The 16,883-nt window shown below is 41.1% G+C and overlaps 1 protein-coding gene across 2 annotated transcripts in view; it reads right to left on the reverse strand.

The window, feature by feature from the left end:
- Window positions 1-16,883, reverse strand: part of EDIL3 (EGF like and discoidin domains 3) — a 424,305-nt gene that overhangs the window by 4,106 nt on the left and 403,316 nt on the right. For both annotated transcript variants that reach the window (XM_084832084.1, XM_084832085.1), the window contains one exon: window positions 12,974-13,129. In XM_084832084.1, the coding sequence (XP_084688210.1) occupies window positions 12,974-13,129 (156 nt within the window). The remainder of the gene's footprint in view (window positions 1-12,973; window positions 13,130-16,883) is intronic.

Raw genomic sequence — 16,883 nt, forward strand, 5'->3', positions numbered from 1 at the left:
AGAACAAAATGAAGCAGGACATAGGCTGATAGAATTTTGCCAAGACAACTCACTGTGCATAACAAACACTCTCTTCCAACAACCTAAGAGACGACTTTATACATGGACTTCACCAGACGGTCGACACCGAAACCAGATTGACTACATCCTTTGTAGCCAAAGGTGGCGGACATCTATGCAGTCGGTAAAAACAAGACCTGGAGCTGATTGTAGTTCAGATCACGAACTTCTTATTGCACAATTTAGAATCAGACTAAAGAGAATAGGGAAGACCCACAGATCAGTTAGATATGAGCTCACGAATATTCCTAATGAATATGCAGTGGAGGTGAAGAATAGATTTAAGGGACTAGATTTAGTAGATAGGGTCCTGGAAGAACTATGGACAAAAGTTTGCAACATTGTTCAGGAGGCAGCAACAAAAACGTCCCAAAGAAAAAGAAAACCAAGAAGGCAAGATGGCTGTCTGCTGAGACACTGGAAGTAGCCCAAGAAAGAAGGAAAGCAAAAGGCAACAGTGATAGGGGGAGATATGCCCAATTAAATGCAAAATTCCAGAGGTTAGCCAGAAGAGATAAGGAATTATTTTTAAACAAGCAATGCGCGGAAGCGGAAGAAGATAACAGAATAGGAAGGACAAGAGACCCCTTCCAGAAAATAAGAAACATCGGAGGTAAATTCCAGGCAAAAATGGGTATGATCAAAAACAAAGATGGCAAGGACCTAACAGAAGCAGAAGAGATCAAGACAAGGTGGCAAGAATATACGGAAGATCTGTATAGGAAGGATAATAACATCGGGGATAGATGTGACGGTGTGGTCAGTGAGCTAGAGCCAGACATCCTGAAGAGTGAGGTTGAATGGGCCTTAAGAAGCATTGCTAATAACAAGGCAGCAGGAGATGATGGTATCCCAGCTGAACTGTTTAAAATCTTGCAAGAGGATGCTGTCAAGGTGATGCATGCCATATGCCAGCAAATTTGGAAAATACAAGAATGGCCAACAGATTGGAAAAGATCAATCTATATCCCCACACCAAAAAAGGGAAGCACCAAAGAATGTTCAAACTATCGAACAGTGGCACTTATTTCACATGCCAGTAAGATAATGCTCAAGATCTTGCAAGGTAGACTCCAGCCATTCATGGAACGAGAATTGCCAGATGTACCAGCAGAGGAACTAGAGACCAAATTGCCAATATCCGCTGGATAATGGAGAAAGCCAGAGAGTTTCAGAAAAACATCTATTTCTGTTTTATTGACTATTCTAAAGCCTTTGACTGTGTGGATCATCACAAATTGTGGCAAGTTCTTGGTGGGATGGGGATACCAAGTCATCTTGTCTGCCTCCTGAGGAATCTGTATAATGACCAAGTAGCAATGGTAAGAACAGACCATGGAACAATGGACTGGTTTAAGATTGGGAAAGGAGTACGGCAGGGTTGTATACTCTCACCCTACCTATTCAACCTGTACGCAGAACACATCATGCGATGTGCCGGGCTTGATGAAGCCAAGGCTGGAGTTAAAATCACTGGAAGAAACATTAACAATCTCCAATATGCAGATGATACTACTTTGATGGCTGAAAGCGAGGAGGAGCTGAGGAACCTCATGACGAAGGTGAAAGAAGAACGTGCAAAAGCTGGGTTGCAGTTCAACCTCAAAAAAACCAAGATTATGGCAACCAGCTTGATTGATAACTGGCAAATAGAGGGGGGAAACGTGGAGGCAGTGACAGACTTTGTCTTTCTAGGTGCAAAGATTACTGCAGACGCTGACTGCAGCCAGGAAATCAGAAGATGTTTACTTCTTGGGAGGACAGCAATGACAAATCTTGATAAAATAGTGAAGAGCAGAGACATCACACTGACAACAAAGGTCCGCATAGTTCAAGCAATGGTATTCCCCGTAGTAACCTATGGCTGCGAGAGCTGGACCATAAGGAAGGCTGAGCGAAGGAAGATAGATGCTTTTGAACTGTGGTGCCGGAGGAAAATTCTGAGAGTGCCTTGGACTGCAAGAAGATCAAACCAGTCCATACTCCAGGAAATAAAGCCAGACTGCTCACTTGAGGGAATGATATTAAAGGCAAAACTGAAGTACTTTGGCCACATAATGAGAAGACAGGATACCCTGGAGAAGATGCTGATGCTAGGGAAAGTGGAAGGCAAAAGGAAGAAGGGCCGACCAAAGGCAAGATGGATGGATGATAATCTGGAGGTGACAGACTCAACCTTGGGGGAGCTGCGGGTGGCGACAGCTGACAGGAAGTTCTGGTGCAGGCTGGTCCATGAAGTCACGAAGAGTCGGAAGCGACTGAACGAATAAACAACAACAACCCATATGATAAAAAATGTCAGTGACATCCTTGGTGTGACTCCTTTCAGAATGGCAGATGGATGGAACTATAAGTAAGCTCTGGGCCCTAACATCAGTCCATTTCAGTCAAGTGGGAGACAGTGTGGTATAGTGGTTAGCTTGCTGGGAACAGCCAGACCCCAGATTCAAATCTCTGCTTAGCTATGAAGCTCACTGGATGAACCTGGGCCAGTTACTCATCCTCAGCCTAACGTACCCAACAGGAATTGTAGGGAGGAGAACACCATGCCAGCCTTACCTCCTTTGAGGACGGAGAAAAATGTAATAAATAAAAAGTATTCTAAGGAGCACATGTATCTTTGGATTCTATTTTTGTCTTAGCCTCCTTAAGGCTAAGGAGTAAGGGATACCTAGAGTTTTTAAAAACAAAATAAAAAACAAAACAAAACAAAACCCTAAGCTGTATTCTAAAAATAAAATGTTCTTGATTCTACTCAATTTATGAGAAAATCCTAGGGAACTCAGTCTGTTTAATTCCCTGGTATAAAGATTTTTGAAATGCACAGTTTATTTTTGAACAATAGCTATGGGATGCAATTAAGCTGTCTTATTTGCAGTATTTACCAAGACTTCCAACAGAGCAAAGCTCTTCACCCCCCCCAGATGACAAATGTGAAAATTCTGAAAACATAACATGATCAATATCCTCAAGGAATATTTCTCCTTGGCAACTGGATAGTGCAAGATTGGCCATTGCTTCTCCCATCCTTAGGGATCAATGGTAGACTAGAGTCAGGCTAGAGTCTAAAGCAGGGGTGGGCAAATTGTGTCCCTCCAGATGTTTTCACCTACAAATCCCATCAGCTCTAGCCAGCATGGTGAGGGATTATGGGAGTTGTAGGCCAACACATCTGGAGGGCGACAAGTTGCCCACCCCTGGAAATACTGGGCTAGATTTACCATCAGCCTGTTTTGGTGTAAAATAATTTATGGAATTATGTTAATATAACCGTTAATGATACATTTCCTCCCCAAGCATAAATTATTTTTATTTTTTTAATTTATGCCTCTCTTTTCCTCTGAACATATCAAAGCAGGTTTATATAGTTGTGAGGTAGTCTCCCATCCAGGCAGTTTACAGGTACATATGCAAGACTGCATATGCCTAGGGTTGTACAAAGTACTTACCCCGTTCTGGTCTGGGGCATCTGCAGGTGGGGGGAGGCGATCCAGTCCTCCCCCTGGAATCCTCCCCAGCTGGTTCCGCTCCGCGGGGAGTCTGCAGAGCTGCTGGCCAGCTCTGGCTGCTGCCAGACTTCCGGCTGCAGCTGGTTTGCAGACGCAAATACTGTCCAGTGTAAATATTTATGTAGCCAATCACGGCCAATGGCAGGGACACAAATGACATCCCCTATGCCGGATGCCATTTTCTTCTGCAGCCCAGCAGCAGAATGAAGATGGTGACCCGGAACCAGCCACCGTCAGGTAGGTTCCATCCTGGTGGGGGATTTTGGGGGGTGGCGGAGGAGTAGTCCATTCCACCACGGACTCTAGGGGGCCGGATTCCAAAGAATCCGGCCTCATTGGAGTCCATGGCCGATTTCTCCGCCATCCTTACATATGCCCAGAAACACAACTAGGCATGTGGGAGAAATCTGTTTTAAGGGTGGAGTTCAGTGAGTGTTCTTAGGTTTGGCCCCTCAGATTTTGTTTCGGTTCCTACTCTGGCACCTGACACTATCTATAGTGAGCTGGGCCAGTTCATTGCCAGTTGTATGGGCATTTTGCACGGGGGGCGGGGCATTTTCTGCAATTTGTGCAAATTATTGCCAGTATGTGCAAATTGGCCAAATTTGTGCAATTTGGCTAAATTTATGCAAATTTGACTATAATTTGTGCAAATTGCTCAGAACTTTGCGCAAATGCTCAGAAATGTGTGCAAATTACTCAGAAATGTGCACAAATTGCAAAACCTGCTGGAAGAAATGTGCAAAAAAAGTTCCCAGAGTTCGGGGAAAAGCCCACAGCTCAGCTCGCAAATGCAAAGCAAGTCATACACACCGCAGAACTCTGTCAAGTCAAAAAAGAACCGCATTTCCTAGTAATGGACACCCCTAGGCACAACACATTTTCCAAATATATGAACTATATTGATGCAGTTACAAAAATATGCCCCCTATACATTATTCCCCTTTTATTAGTTCAACCCATACAGGCACGTGCTGCTGTGTATGCAGTACCTGATGTGGATGTACATTTGCATGAAGATGAGGATAAGCAGTTTAGGAGCATGAACTCGCCATCTGTAGCGCATTAGCACCATTCCAGATTTTTTTTTTCTGCATGCACAGGGTCTTGTGGATCTGCAGATCTTCTCTGCTGCTCCCTGAGGGATTCAGTCATATGTAACACAAATACAGTGGGATTCTATGTCCAACAGAGGCAGAAAAGCGGATCTGTACATTTCCTGTGCATAGCAGGATCTTATCAGGTTTTCCTCATACAGCACATCCATTCTCATGCATGTTACATCTGGAGCACATAGTCATGGTATATATTTCTAATTTGACATGGGAGTTTCTTTCATGTGACCCACAGTTATTTTTTTTATTTCAAATCACAGACTGCACCAGTTTGTTTGTTTTTTAAAGTTCATCAACTATGGTATCAGTTACTCTAGCACCAAATATACAGGGATCTACTGACCTCTAGTTGAGGAAAACAAGATCACCATTTAGTGCCATTATTTCCCCCTCCCAAAGTATTTCAGTGATTTCCAACTCAGTCCAAAGACAGATACAGCGTTCATGTCATCCCCTATTTCTAAACATTTAAAATGAAGAAGAAAAGCAGCATTCTAAATGTATATTTCTGCAGCTCCCCAGGGATGTATCCCTTGAGGAGCTCAATGCTGATTTAAATACAGATAACTGGTAGCGAAAGTGTCAAACATCAGATAGAAATAGGAGCTACTGTTCTTTTCACATCCTCTCCATGTGAAAGTATGCAACTAGAGCTGAGCCAAAACAGTCTTTAGTTTTGTTGTTACTTTCACTATTGTCAAAAGGGAACCACCCCCTTTTTTACTGTATTTTTAGCTGCCCGCAATACTTTGAATGAAAAGTAAATGAACACTTCTGATTTTCATGTCATTTGCTTAGTGGTTTGAATAAAGGTTCTCCCTAATCAAACATATAAATCTTTTCATGAAAAGCAACATCTCACAAGAGATTGGCTCGGCTGTATAAGTGTTGCAAAGTTACAGCTGGAAAGCTGGACTCCTCTTGCTTTGAAATTTCTCATGTAGGCTGCAATCTCAAACACACTTACTAGGTAGTAAGTCCCACTGAACACAATGGGACTTACCTCTGAATAAGCACACACAAATTGCATGGTAAGATATTAAAGCTGTACTGGATGAGCTAGATTCTGAGTGAGTGGCATTTGCAATGTACAGTCATTTTTTCTTTTAAAATAAACATGATTAAAATGAAGAACTGGAATTCCTATCTTAAGGAGCGCCTCCAGCAACACCAGACAGGCCGCTCAACAAGATCAGCCTCGGATGGCCTTCTTTCTGTCCCATCAGCCAGGACAGCTAGGCTGGTGAGGACGAGAGAGAGGGCCTTCTCTGTGGTGGCCCCCATTCTGTGGAACTCCCTCCCTAGGGAACTCCGCCATGCCCCCTCTTTAATGAGCTTCTGCCATGCATTAAAAACATGGTTGTTCAGGCAGGCATTTGGGGTGTTTTAGGGTATTTTTAATGATGTAATTAATGTAGAATTCTATTGTTTTAACTGTTTTGTTGTTGTACATCACCCAGAGTGGCTGGGTGACCAGCCAGATGGGCGATTAATAAATTAAATAAATAAATAAATAAATAAATAAATAAATTGCACCTTGGCCAAAATACACTTCGCAAACTTTGCACTGATATCTAGTTTTCATTAAGCCCCAGATCTATAGACCATCTCCCACATGAACCTACCTGCCTACCAGTTAAGACCTGCCCTACTCTCGTTGTTCTCATCTGCTGAGGTCAGATGTTAGACAGGTTGCTACTGAAGAGAGGCCTTCTCATAGGGTGGCCATGTGTCCTCTTTTACAGATGACAGCCCTCTATCTGAAGGTCTGCCAGAGGACCATCCGCTATTTAAAAGTGTTCTCTACTTGAAGAGCTATCCTGTCCAATTCCGGTTTAAAGATAAAGAGTTGTAAGTACTGTTGCCCATCAACTGTTGCCCATCTGTCCTCTTTAACTGCCTGATCTGTTGTTTTTATTTGCTTGTTTGTCATTTAGCTACTAGATTCTTAGGGTTTTTATCTGCTGCTTGATTATTTGTTAGTATTTTTACTCATAATCTTTTTTTATTATTATTTTATTGTAAGCTCCCTTCAGGCTGTTGTGAAATGTGGGGTTAATACCTCAAATAATTAAATAATTTGTTTATCCACTACAAAACAGTTAATTCTCAGGCCGGATTAAAGGGGAACATTCTGAAAAGGTGGAAACCAAATGGTCATTGAAATGCATTAGTTTCAATGGAAGTCATTGAATGGTTTTACAAACATCTTCAAACCAAAATATATGCCACAGGAATAAATAAAAATACATGCATACAATGCAATCTTTAGGGACAACTCAAAACTGGACTTTGTATCTAGGGTTGTGAAGATTTTGTACAGCCTACAGTTTTTGGTGGCTTATGTGGGCAACCTATTTTACCTCTCTCTCTCTCTCTCTCTCTCTCCCCACAATGAAAGTGGGCTACAAGCTATCAGGTGAAGCTAAAGGCCAAAGTAAATGTTCTCCTAATCAGGCATAGTGTAAGCTATGAGTGATTGTTTCACCATCTCTTGTGTGAGTATGCACAGCCCTGATTTTGATTGGAACCATGGCACTTTGGGAGGTCCCCCCCCCCCACTGAAATCCCCCCCACAACATGGGGGAATTAATAAGGGGGGAAGCCTCCACTGAGCTTATTGTTTTCTTTTTTTTTTTTAAAGCTCCCACAGGGATATGTGTGGAATTTTGAGAAAAATGCTAGGGGGAAGGTTTAAACCCTCCTCCAGAAGCACCATGGTCCTGAATTGAATTGGGGCTGCATGTGCTTACAAAAAAGGAAGGAAAACAATCACACACAGCTACACTACATATATGATTAGGAGAATGTTGAGTTTGGCCCTCTGTTTTGAATTTAGTGGTGCCAAGGGAACATTACAGCAGGCTATCCAGGGCAGTTGCTCTGGGCACCTACTTAGGAGAGGTTTAGATGTATTGGAGCTGATATATTTATGCTTTCTGCTCACAACAAAACTATAGCCTGTTTAATCCCAGTTATCAGTGTCCTTTTTATTCCTCCCATCCTCAAATACCTGTCCTTTCAATCAGGTGTTTAGCTTATTTGAATATATTAGTATTGGGCCAAATACTTCAGTCCATAGATTTTCATCATTTTGGGGAGATGGGCAAAAATGAGCCCTAATAATCAAAGGTGGGTATAGTGGGGTGACAGTTGAGAGGTCTCTCATCTTTTCAATTTCTTCTTACTCCTTCTTACTTTGTCTGGCTTTTCTCCCTTCGGGCATTTGGAATGCTAGGAAATGTAGTTCTTTGAGAGGCAACTGACCTGCCAAAGAAGTGCAAAACTCTCATAAAATGAGAATGATTTCAATCTGCAGCATAAAATTTAAACATATGTTAGTGCTGCGGCCAAATATTACTTCCTCCTCACTTTTGAAGGCCAGGCCATTCCCTGCAAAAAGGGAGAGACAATGCTTTCATCAACTCTGGGGAGTGGGGAGGGGTTGGATGAATACATTTCAGGGGCAGGGCAGGTGATTTACCATTGCAGACATGATGACAGAGGGTTTCATTTCTGTTGTTGTTGTTGTTGTTGCTGTTGTTGAAAGAAAAGCTTTTGTTATAACAGAAAGAAGTCAAAACACTCTGCCACCTTATCTCTAATGGTAAGCCACCCTCTTCCCCTGAAATTATTAGATTAGCAGCCGCAAACACCAGGTAAGTGCTGGATTCAGGTATGGAAAGGGATGAGCACTGTTTCTTTGGCTCAGGTTATAATCTGAGACAAGTAAGTGATTGGGGGTTGCAGTGCTTGTCCAGTTTTTAAGGTGGACATTATGAGTCATTGATTATTGTATTCCAATCCACGAAAATAACTATGGACCAGGAAGATCCTGCAGTTCTGCTGAATATTGCAATGAGGATACATTTTTTTGGACTCCAAAGCTTCTTCTAATGTTACGTCCCAGCTGAAAACATCAGGCTCCCTCTTCAAATGAGTGTTTGCACTTCAAATCACAATGAAGATGTATCTAGTGTTCTGGGAATGCAGGATGTTTTAAAGCAGTGGTTACCATTGATCCCCAAGGTCTACCAATGCTGCAATCAACCATTCAGTTGGGAGAAGGGAAATTTTTCAGCAGTACTTGAAAAAGCATGGTAAACTAAAATGAATGAACATGGATGATACTATTAAGCAAGTTTGTGCTTATATTTAAATGAGGATAGGTTTCTTCGGAGTTGGAATGAGTGTATATTCCTTCCATCCCATGCACCCCATACGCTTTTTATATAATCAGAGTTAAACTCCAAGTAGAGACAGGCAAGCTCCCTGTCACATTGTTCATGGCAGATTGGGTTGGATATGTGATAAGCTATTTCTCAAACTAGTGGAAATAGAGCTGTGCATCAATGACCTCTCAAAATTCTCCACCATATTGGGGAGAAAATTTCACCAAATTTCTCCAGCAGGAGGAGAAATTCTCCAGCAAGTAGGGCTCACCACTGACAAGAGCTGTAGCACAGCTTCTTTCTTTTTTTTCCTAAGGGTTTTTTTTTTTGTGTGTGTGTTGTGTTGGCAGCCTGGTCCCCATTTTGCATCCTCCAAAACGCAGGTGAGAGAGGGACAGTGTTGTGCTGAGCTACAGGTAAGTGGAGGAGTCATTTTGTTGCTGCTATTGTTGAACAATTGGAAGTCAGAAATCCTTGCTGATCTACTGCAAGTCTAGATCTAGCTTTTGCTCACCCCTAGTATACAACACACAACGCCATCACTACTTGCAGAATCTTAACCCATCTCTTGAGTGGGCCCGTTGTTGTTGCAGTGGCTAAAATGTTATATTTGCATTCATACTCAAATCCCTGCTTAGGTATGTATCTCACTGGGCCACCTTCGGCCAGCCTAACCTAGTTCAAAGTATAGTTGGGTTGAGAAAACACCACTATAATGATATTCAAATGATATTCAAAACTTCATGGTAAGGAGTTACTCTGTGGTCAATGCCAGGCTTGTCTTTGTAAAGCTGACCATATTGTAAAGATGACACTACAGCAATACACCTTTCTCAAAAAGGAAGATGAAAATTGTCCTTCGGTATTGCTCTGCATCATCACAACAGGAACTGTTTGAAGGTTAACCCTACTTCATGGCTTGCTCCTGTTGAGAGCTATTTGGAAGAATGGCTAACTGGCTGTAATCCTGAGGCAGAGGACAAGGGAGAGGATTGCTTTCTCTTTAGAAAAACACTTGCACAAAGGTTAACATGGAAATGAATAGTCCTGAGGCAGGTTCACAAATGTTTCCCAGTTTCCCCACCCACAATTATTTTGTATTGGTTATATAAAAATAAAATGTTTTATAACCAAGCTGTTACATTATCTGCTATTGATTCATTTTGATATAGTTACAAAAGCAAAACTAATTACTCAAACACAAATCTGTGATAAATCTTTTCCTCTTGAGAGGAATGTAAGCAGTCAGTTTCTCCATCTCCAGGATACCCTAGAATTGACACAGCCATTCTGATATTCTGACATTTTCCATGGGGTTGATTATTTCCATTCTTCAGTCATGATAATTTTCCAGCGTAATCCTATATACATCTACTCAGAAGTAAGTCTCATTGCATTTAATGAGGCTCACTCCCAAGTAAATGGATATAGGATTGCAAGTTCAGGTGCTGTGAGAAGATTTTGCTGGAAAGTTCTTGTTTACTGCTTGATAGTGCTCTTTAAATATCCCAGAAGAATTATAATGGAATTGTGGGTCATGACATTTTACAAACACATTTAAAGTATAGACAGACTATGCAGAAACTAAATGATGCAGAAACTAAAGAAAGGCAGAATATTGTATTGATTGTAAAAAAATAAGAATATGACCTTGCTTGTGCCTTATAATATAGGGGATTGGAACTAAAAGACAAGGGCTGGATCTATACTTACTGCCTTTTTTCGCTTCCAATGAGGTTTCACTGCTCACCTTTCACACTATGCAGTACCTGCCTCGAACTGGAACCGGAATTTCCCACCTCCATGCTCCCGCTTTCAATACCCTAATATCCCGGTATTTCCCTTTAAAGTGCTCTGATTTTCCGCCTTTGCTACCATATCCGGTCGTAGTCCCCTCCCCCGCCTGTCCATATACGGCGGTGTTTGTATTTCCCTCCTGTCCAATCACAGCTCTCGACGGCCCCATGTCTTCTTCCGGCTACTGATCACATAGCTTCCTCAGCAGCCCCCGTTTCCTCAGCAACAAGCAAAGGGCTGGATGAGCGCACGCTTGTCTGATCTCGGAAGCTAAGTGGGGTTAGCCCCAGTCAGTAGTTGGATGGACGACCGCCTGGGAATCAGGCTTCCTGCACTGAGCAGGGGGTTGTTCTATCCCTTCAAATGAGACTAAGTTTTACCCCTTCCTATCCCCCACTCTGGATTTTTTTTTTAAATTAAGACATTATCCTTGCAGAATCGGGGCTTCTCCGCAATGTTTTTTTTTTCCTAATTCAGGCATGATCTTCGAAGATTTGAAGTTGTGAAGCTTCATCCAACTATTGACCGGGGCCGACCCCGCTTAGCATCCGAGATCAGACAAGCGCGCGCAGGAAAACAGCACAGCGCTCGAATGTGAACCAAGCTTGCGCATTCGATGAAGCACTGTGGCGGGGAAAATGGGTGAGTGTGAATAATCACATTTTAATGCGAGAGCGTTTAACTCGATGGGACACTGAATTCATTGCGATGGCGGGCCCAATGTAGATCGGCCCAAGGTGTCGGGGCTGTTCTGCCATACCATGGTACATGAAAAGAAGGCAAAATGTGGAGGTACGCCTACATTTCTTGGAAAGTACATCTTTTATTTTTCTTTTAAAGATACAAAGAAGTAACAGAATCAACCCTTTGAAACGGATGGTTATTGAAAATGTTCATGAGTTCAGAACTGCATTTATATGACTCATGGATTAAGGCACCCTTCCCAAACCTGGTGCCTTCCAGATGCTTTGGACTATAATTTCCAGCATTCCTGACCATTGGCCATGTTGGCTGGGGCTGGTGGGAGCTGAAGTCCAAAACATCTAGAGGGCACTGGGTTTGGGAGGGCTGGATGAAGGTGTTTCAGCAATGATCTGAAATATGTAATAAGACCATATTTTTTAAAAGGTTGGTGCCTTATTAATCTGCAGTCTTATACTCATTTACCTGGGACGTAATAGTGCATACATCTGAGCAGAGGTGTACAGGATTGCACTGTGAATGTGCTAATTTTAGTTTTTAGATGTTGCCAAAAAAGGGACCACTCCGTGTGCACTATGCTAAGCACAGTGTTGCTCTGGACTCATTCTGTGGTACAACTGTTTCTTCTTTGTCAGGGTCAAAACATCAATTAAAGCACATTAAAAAGGGGACAATTCTGGCTGCCACAGAGCTTTCCCAGTCCTATTCATAGCCATTATATTTTATAAAACTCAAATTCAGAGACAGCATTAGTCAGTCTCTAGGCCATCATCCCTTGCCCTTAAGGTATCAGTTCCCTGCCAGTAGATTCAGAATGATGACTGAATATGCATGCCACAAAATTAGGACAATTTGGGCCAATCTGCAATCAGCTTCTGTATGGAAGTATCTTCTGTACTTGCATTTGCTAACCTCACTTACTTGACTGGGATTCCATTTTGCTCCAGCATCATTTAATAGAAGTGTGTATTACACTTGCCACTAATATGAAGTTTTGGGGTAGAAGGGTTGCCACCCCAATCCTCTAATGTCTAGTTTTAAAAATTATCAAATTTTTAAAAATGTTTATCAAAATGTTTATAAAATGATGTTTTAATGTGTAAGTTTAATGTGTAAGTAAAACTGTTTGTATTATTGTACATCATCCAGAGTGGCTGGGTGACCAGCCAGATGGGCGATTAAGAAATTTAATAAATAAATAAAAACAAATAAATAAATACTATTTTAACATGCATATGTTCTTATTGTTTGGCTTTATATAAATTGCTCTGATTTATTTTAACTACCATTTTACCACATACAAAAGTGAATTTTAAACATCAAAAGTTTTCCCTTTAAATAGATTTGATTATATGCATATAAAAATTATATCCTACATTTAACAGATTTAAATTTGACACTTTACATTTATGCACCTAATACTAAAGTATCAGTAAAATGTCGACGTATTATGGCATGGTTTCTTTCTTTTCACCTTGACTTTTTAGCCATGGAACCTTTGGCATGAACATCCCATGAACCAGACAGCATACATTAACCTGCAGGGTACCAGCTCTGAGATTACCAGGGCTGTAGCTTCCTGTAAAAAATGCATTCCAAATATCAATTGCCTCATTACCTTATCCTTTTTTTGCTTTTCATCCTGATATATGGTCCAGTGCTCTCCATCATTGCTGTAGGCAAGTTTATAGGAACCCACAAACTGTACATGACCAAAATCTTTAGCTCCTTGGGTAATAATGCCAGTCACTTTTGTAGGAACAAGAAGATCAATCTATAGATGAAAAGCAAACACAACATGGCAGGGTTAAAATAGAACTTTTAATATATTGAATGGATACTTTTTTTTTAGCAATCGAGTTAGTTTTCCCACGTTACACTTACAGTACAATCCTATGCATGCCTACTCAGAAGTATGCCCCATTGAGTTCAATGAGGCTTACTTGCAGGTAAGCTTTAGGTTGCAATCCCATATACACTTACCTGGGAATAAGTCCCACTGAATTCAGTAGGCATATTTCTGAGCAAACATGGGATTGCATTGTTAGTCACTTAATAGCTCACACTTTCCAGAAACCTTAAATAAACAGTTTGGGTTGAATTTACAAAAAAACAAACCTAAAACAAAATGATTTTTCTAATCCTTGATGAGAAACTCCATGAACAGCATTTCTGCCATGCTTTCGACTGTGTAAAATGTTTTACAGTATTTATATAATTCATTCTGACAAGATGAATTATTATTCCCATTTTATTGCAGGGATTTGACAGCTGAGAGATTGCAAAGCAAAACCACAAACAGACAGTGTTTTCCCACTGTTGGCTGCAAATGTTCTTCAAGCAAATGCTCATCATGTGCTCATAGTTGGCAACAGAAACTCCAAATTCTGATAGTCTTGTATACTGCTAACAGGGATTAAAGGTACCACTCTGCAAACAATGCTCCCACGTAACTTTTCAGTGGTACTTACGTGGCCAAAGGGATTGGTGAACTGAGTCCTTGGCCTCTCAGCTTTAACTCTAACTTGAGATCTGCCTTGGTTTATTTATCAATGTGCTTCAGTTTGTGAATTATGCCACACATACGAGGATAAGGGAGGGGACAGAATGGGATATGGAGAGGTCAGGATCCTATGTGGCCTCCTCACATAACATCATATGGTCTTTTTGAATCCATCTATCCTACAAAACCAGGTACAACTCTTGCACTAGCTTTAGATTGCAGTAAGAGTCTGTGAAGGAACAGATCTGTCTTATAATTTTGTATATAGTTTGGTTTGGATATGCTTTGGGTTAAATTTCATTATTTGCTAAAAGCAAAAGATCAAAAGTTCAGGCACCCAAAGAAACAACAGGTGCCACTAAGCAAGTGGGAGAACAGGAGAGTCATCAAGATTGTCAGCAAGATAAAAAGCTGCAGAAGAGTCTCAGGGGAGCTACATGATGTGCCACCTTTGCCAGGAAGATATTCTAAGGGGGCTACCCCAAAAAGTCACGATACTCCTTTAACTAAAGTATAGTACTGGGCTGCTGGTATGCTATAATTCTCTTGTGTGAAGAGTTTTCTAGAACACTAAAACAGGTAGCTTTGGTATGGTGTGTCCATGGAAATCAAGTACAGTAGGAAACTATTTTGGGCATTGCCAGTTCTATCAGAAAACCAGAAAGAAAGATGACTTGTTTCTTATTTATGTATTTATGTATTTATTTATTTCTAATTGTTTACCAGGGCAATGTACAAAATGTAATTCTAAAAAATCCCAACATAATATACAGCAAAAAAAAAAAAGAAAGAAAGAAAAGAAAAGAAAAAAGAACATCACCTACAACAACTACTGTGCTACATCTTCTTGGCATTCACCATGGCTTTAATGAGATGTAGATTGCAGTTTATGTTTCTTTATCCATATAACCCTCATTAGTAAATTAGGATTTTTATTAGCAGCTAAAATATTGTTGCCTTTATTTCTGCATGATTCATTCCTTGGTAAAACAAACAAGCAAATCATTTGCTCAAGCTACTTTGTACTTATTTTTAATTCTGCAATATTTTTTCTAGGTTTGCTTTAGAACCGAACTTTGAATATCCGCTATGAACTTCAGATCGGAGCAAATAATGCATCTTTGATGGCCTGACATGACAACTGTCTCTACACTGCAGCTGACTTTTCACATCAGTATTAATTGTAAAATAATGATGACTCAGATTTTTAGGATAAATCTGGAGAGAAAAATGGTCAGTCTAGTGTTTTGAGATAGTACTCTGCATAGGACAGTAGGCTCATCTAGTCCAGCATTGTCTATTCTGACCCTAGCAGCTTTCTAGGATTCAAAGCAGAGTGTACTATTACCTGCTACTCTTTACCTGGACAGGCCAGGAATCGAATCTCGGGCATTCTGTGTGAAACACATGCACTCCAGCACTGCGAAATTCAGTAATGCATGGAACAAGCTCATTCGGCTATTTTAAAGGATAAAACAGTTGCTACTGGGGTGTTTTTTAATATCTTTGGATGTGAGTGATAATAAAGCTTTATTACCTTATAAATCCATTGAATATCAAAATGATTAGCCCGTTTTGAATTTAAATGAGAAGCACTCTGAATATCATGGCTTCATAAAAGTTACTTACATTGCTATTAAAGATATCATCGCAGTATCGTTTTCTTATCTGGTGTGTGTGTGTGTGTGTCTCCATTTAACAGCACAGCTGCTGATAGGGCTGGGAACCGAAGCATTTAGCTTAAATATATTTTTTGAATATTCTTTCTATCTTTCTCTCATATATACATATACATTCATTTTCATAATATAACGACATTGAGATGAACTAAGATGATTACTTTATGAACTGGGGTGGATATCAGGTTTAAAGCTGGCACTTACATATTTATCCAGATGCGTACATGTGGCTATTCAACTGATGTCTAAAAATTAAGGGAGAGTTTATATCTCTGCACTGAAACTGTTGAGCTCCACTTTTTTCCCCTTAAAAATGAAGCCTTTGGTTTGTTAACTAAGGTTACGGAATTTAATCTTAGGCACACAGCTCCTGATACTGATTTGCTCCAGTTCTCTTTATACAAATGGTTGGAGGGCCTTCTCCCTGGCTGAAATTGATTGTGAATAGCAACATTTTCCTGCCAGGGATGCTAGGACCAGTTCACCCCCTGATGGAAATGGATGCTCTGCTGGGAACCTGAAGTGTCAGCCACCTCCTAAGCTTCCTTCCCCATCTGTACTCCCTCCTCTCACAGAGTGCATGCAAATGTTTGAGCCCCTTTGGGGGCAAGCATAGATAAGTTTGTGCATTCCTAAACACCTTTCAATAATTGCAGACCTACTTGCAGCTATGGTCAACTAAGCTCCATTAGGGATGGCCATTGTGGGGAAATCCTGCCCTTTTTAGGATTTTCCCAGACCCATCTCCCCTCGGCTTGGCTTGCATTTTTGAGCCAAGCTGTGGGCTTTCCCCCCAAATCTGGGAACTCTTCTAGCCCACCCCCCCAAAAAATGGCCATTTATGCAAATTGTGGTAGCGATTTGTATACTTTGTGCAAATTGTGCCCACAGTTTGTGCAAAGTAAACATATTACTTTGCAATTTGTGCAAATTAACCATACTATGGCCACAAGTTGCACAAATTATGCAAATTGTGGCTGCAGTTTGTGTAAATGGCCATTTTAGAACCACCACCACCCCTGAATATTCATGAACTGGCCCAGCTGGATCTGCATTGAGTTGGGCCAGCTTGCAGTTAAGCAAGCTAAAGTCTGGGGGCCTGTGCTGATGAAAGCTTGCCAAACTTCACTCCCTGGACAGATTCCTCCAACATCCCTAAACTCCATTGAGTTCTATGGCAGTTGTATGCACCCAGTTGTGAGGATGACTGCAACTTATGAGAAAGTTCCCAAGAAACATATGTGTATGCCTCAAGAACATCTGTACATGAATGGGGCCTTTCCTGGATTTCATTTCTTGAGTGATTCTAGGGCCTCACTGGAGCATCCAGTGGATCCAAGGCCTCT

The sequence above is a fragment of the Heloderma suspectum genome, chromosome 2, assembly GCF_057233095.1.
Source record: "Heloderma suspectum isolate Gila_16-S chromosome 2, 16-S_ref, whole genome shotgun sequence".
In the NCBI taxonomy this organism is placed as follows: Eukaryota; Metazoa; Chordata; class Lepidosauria; order Squamata; family Helodermatidae; genus Heloderma; species Heloderma suspectum.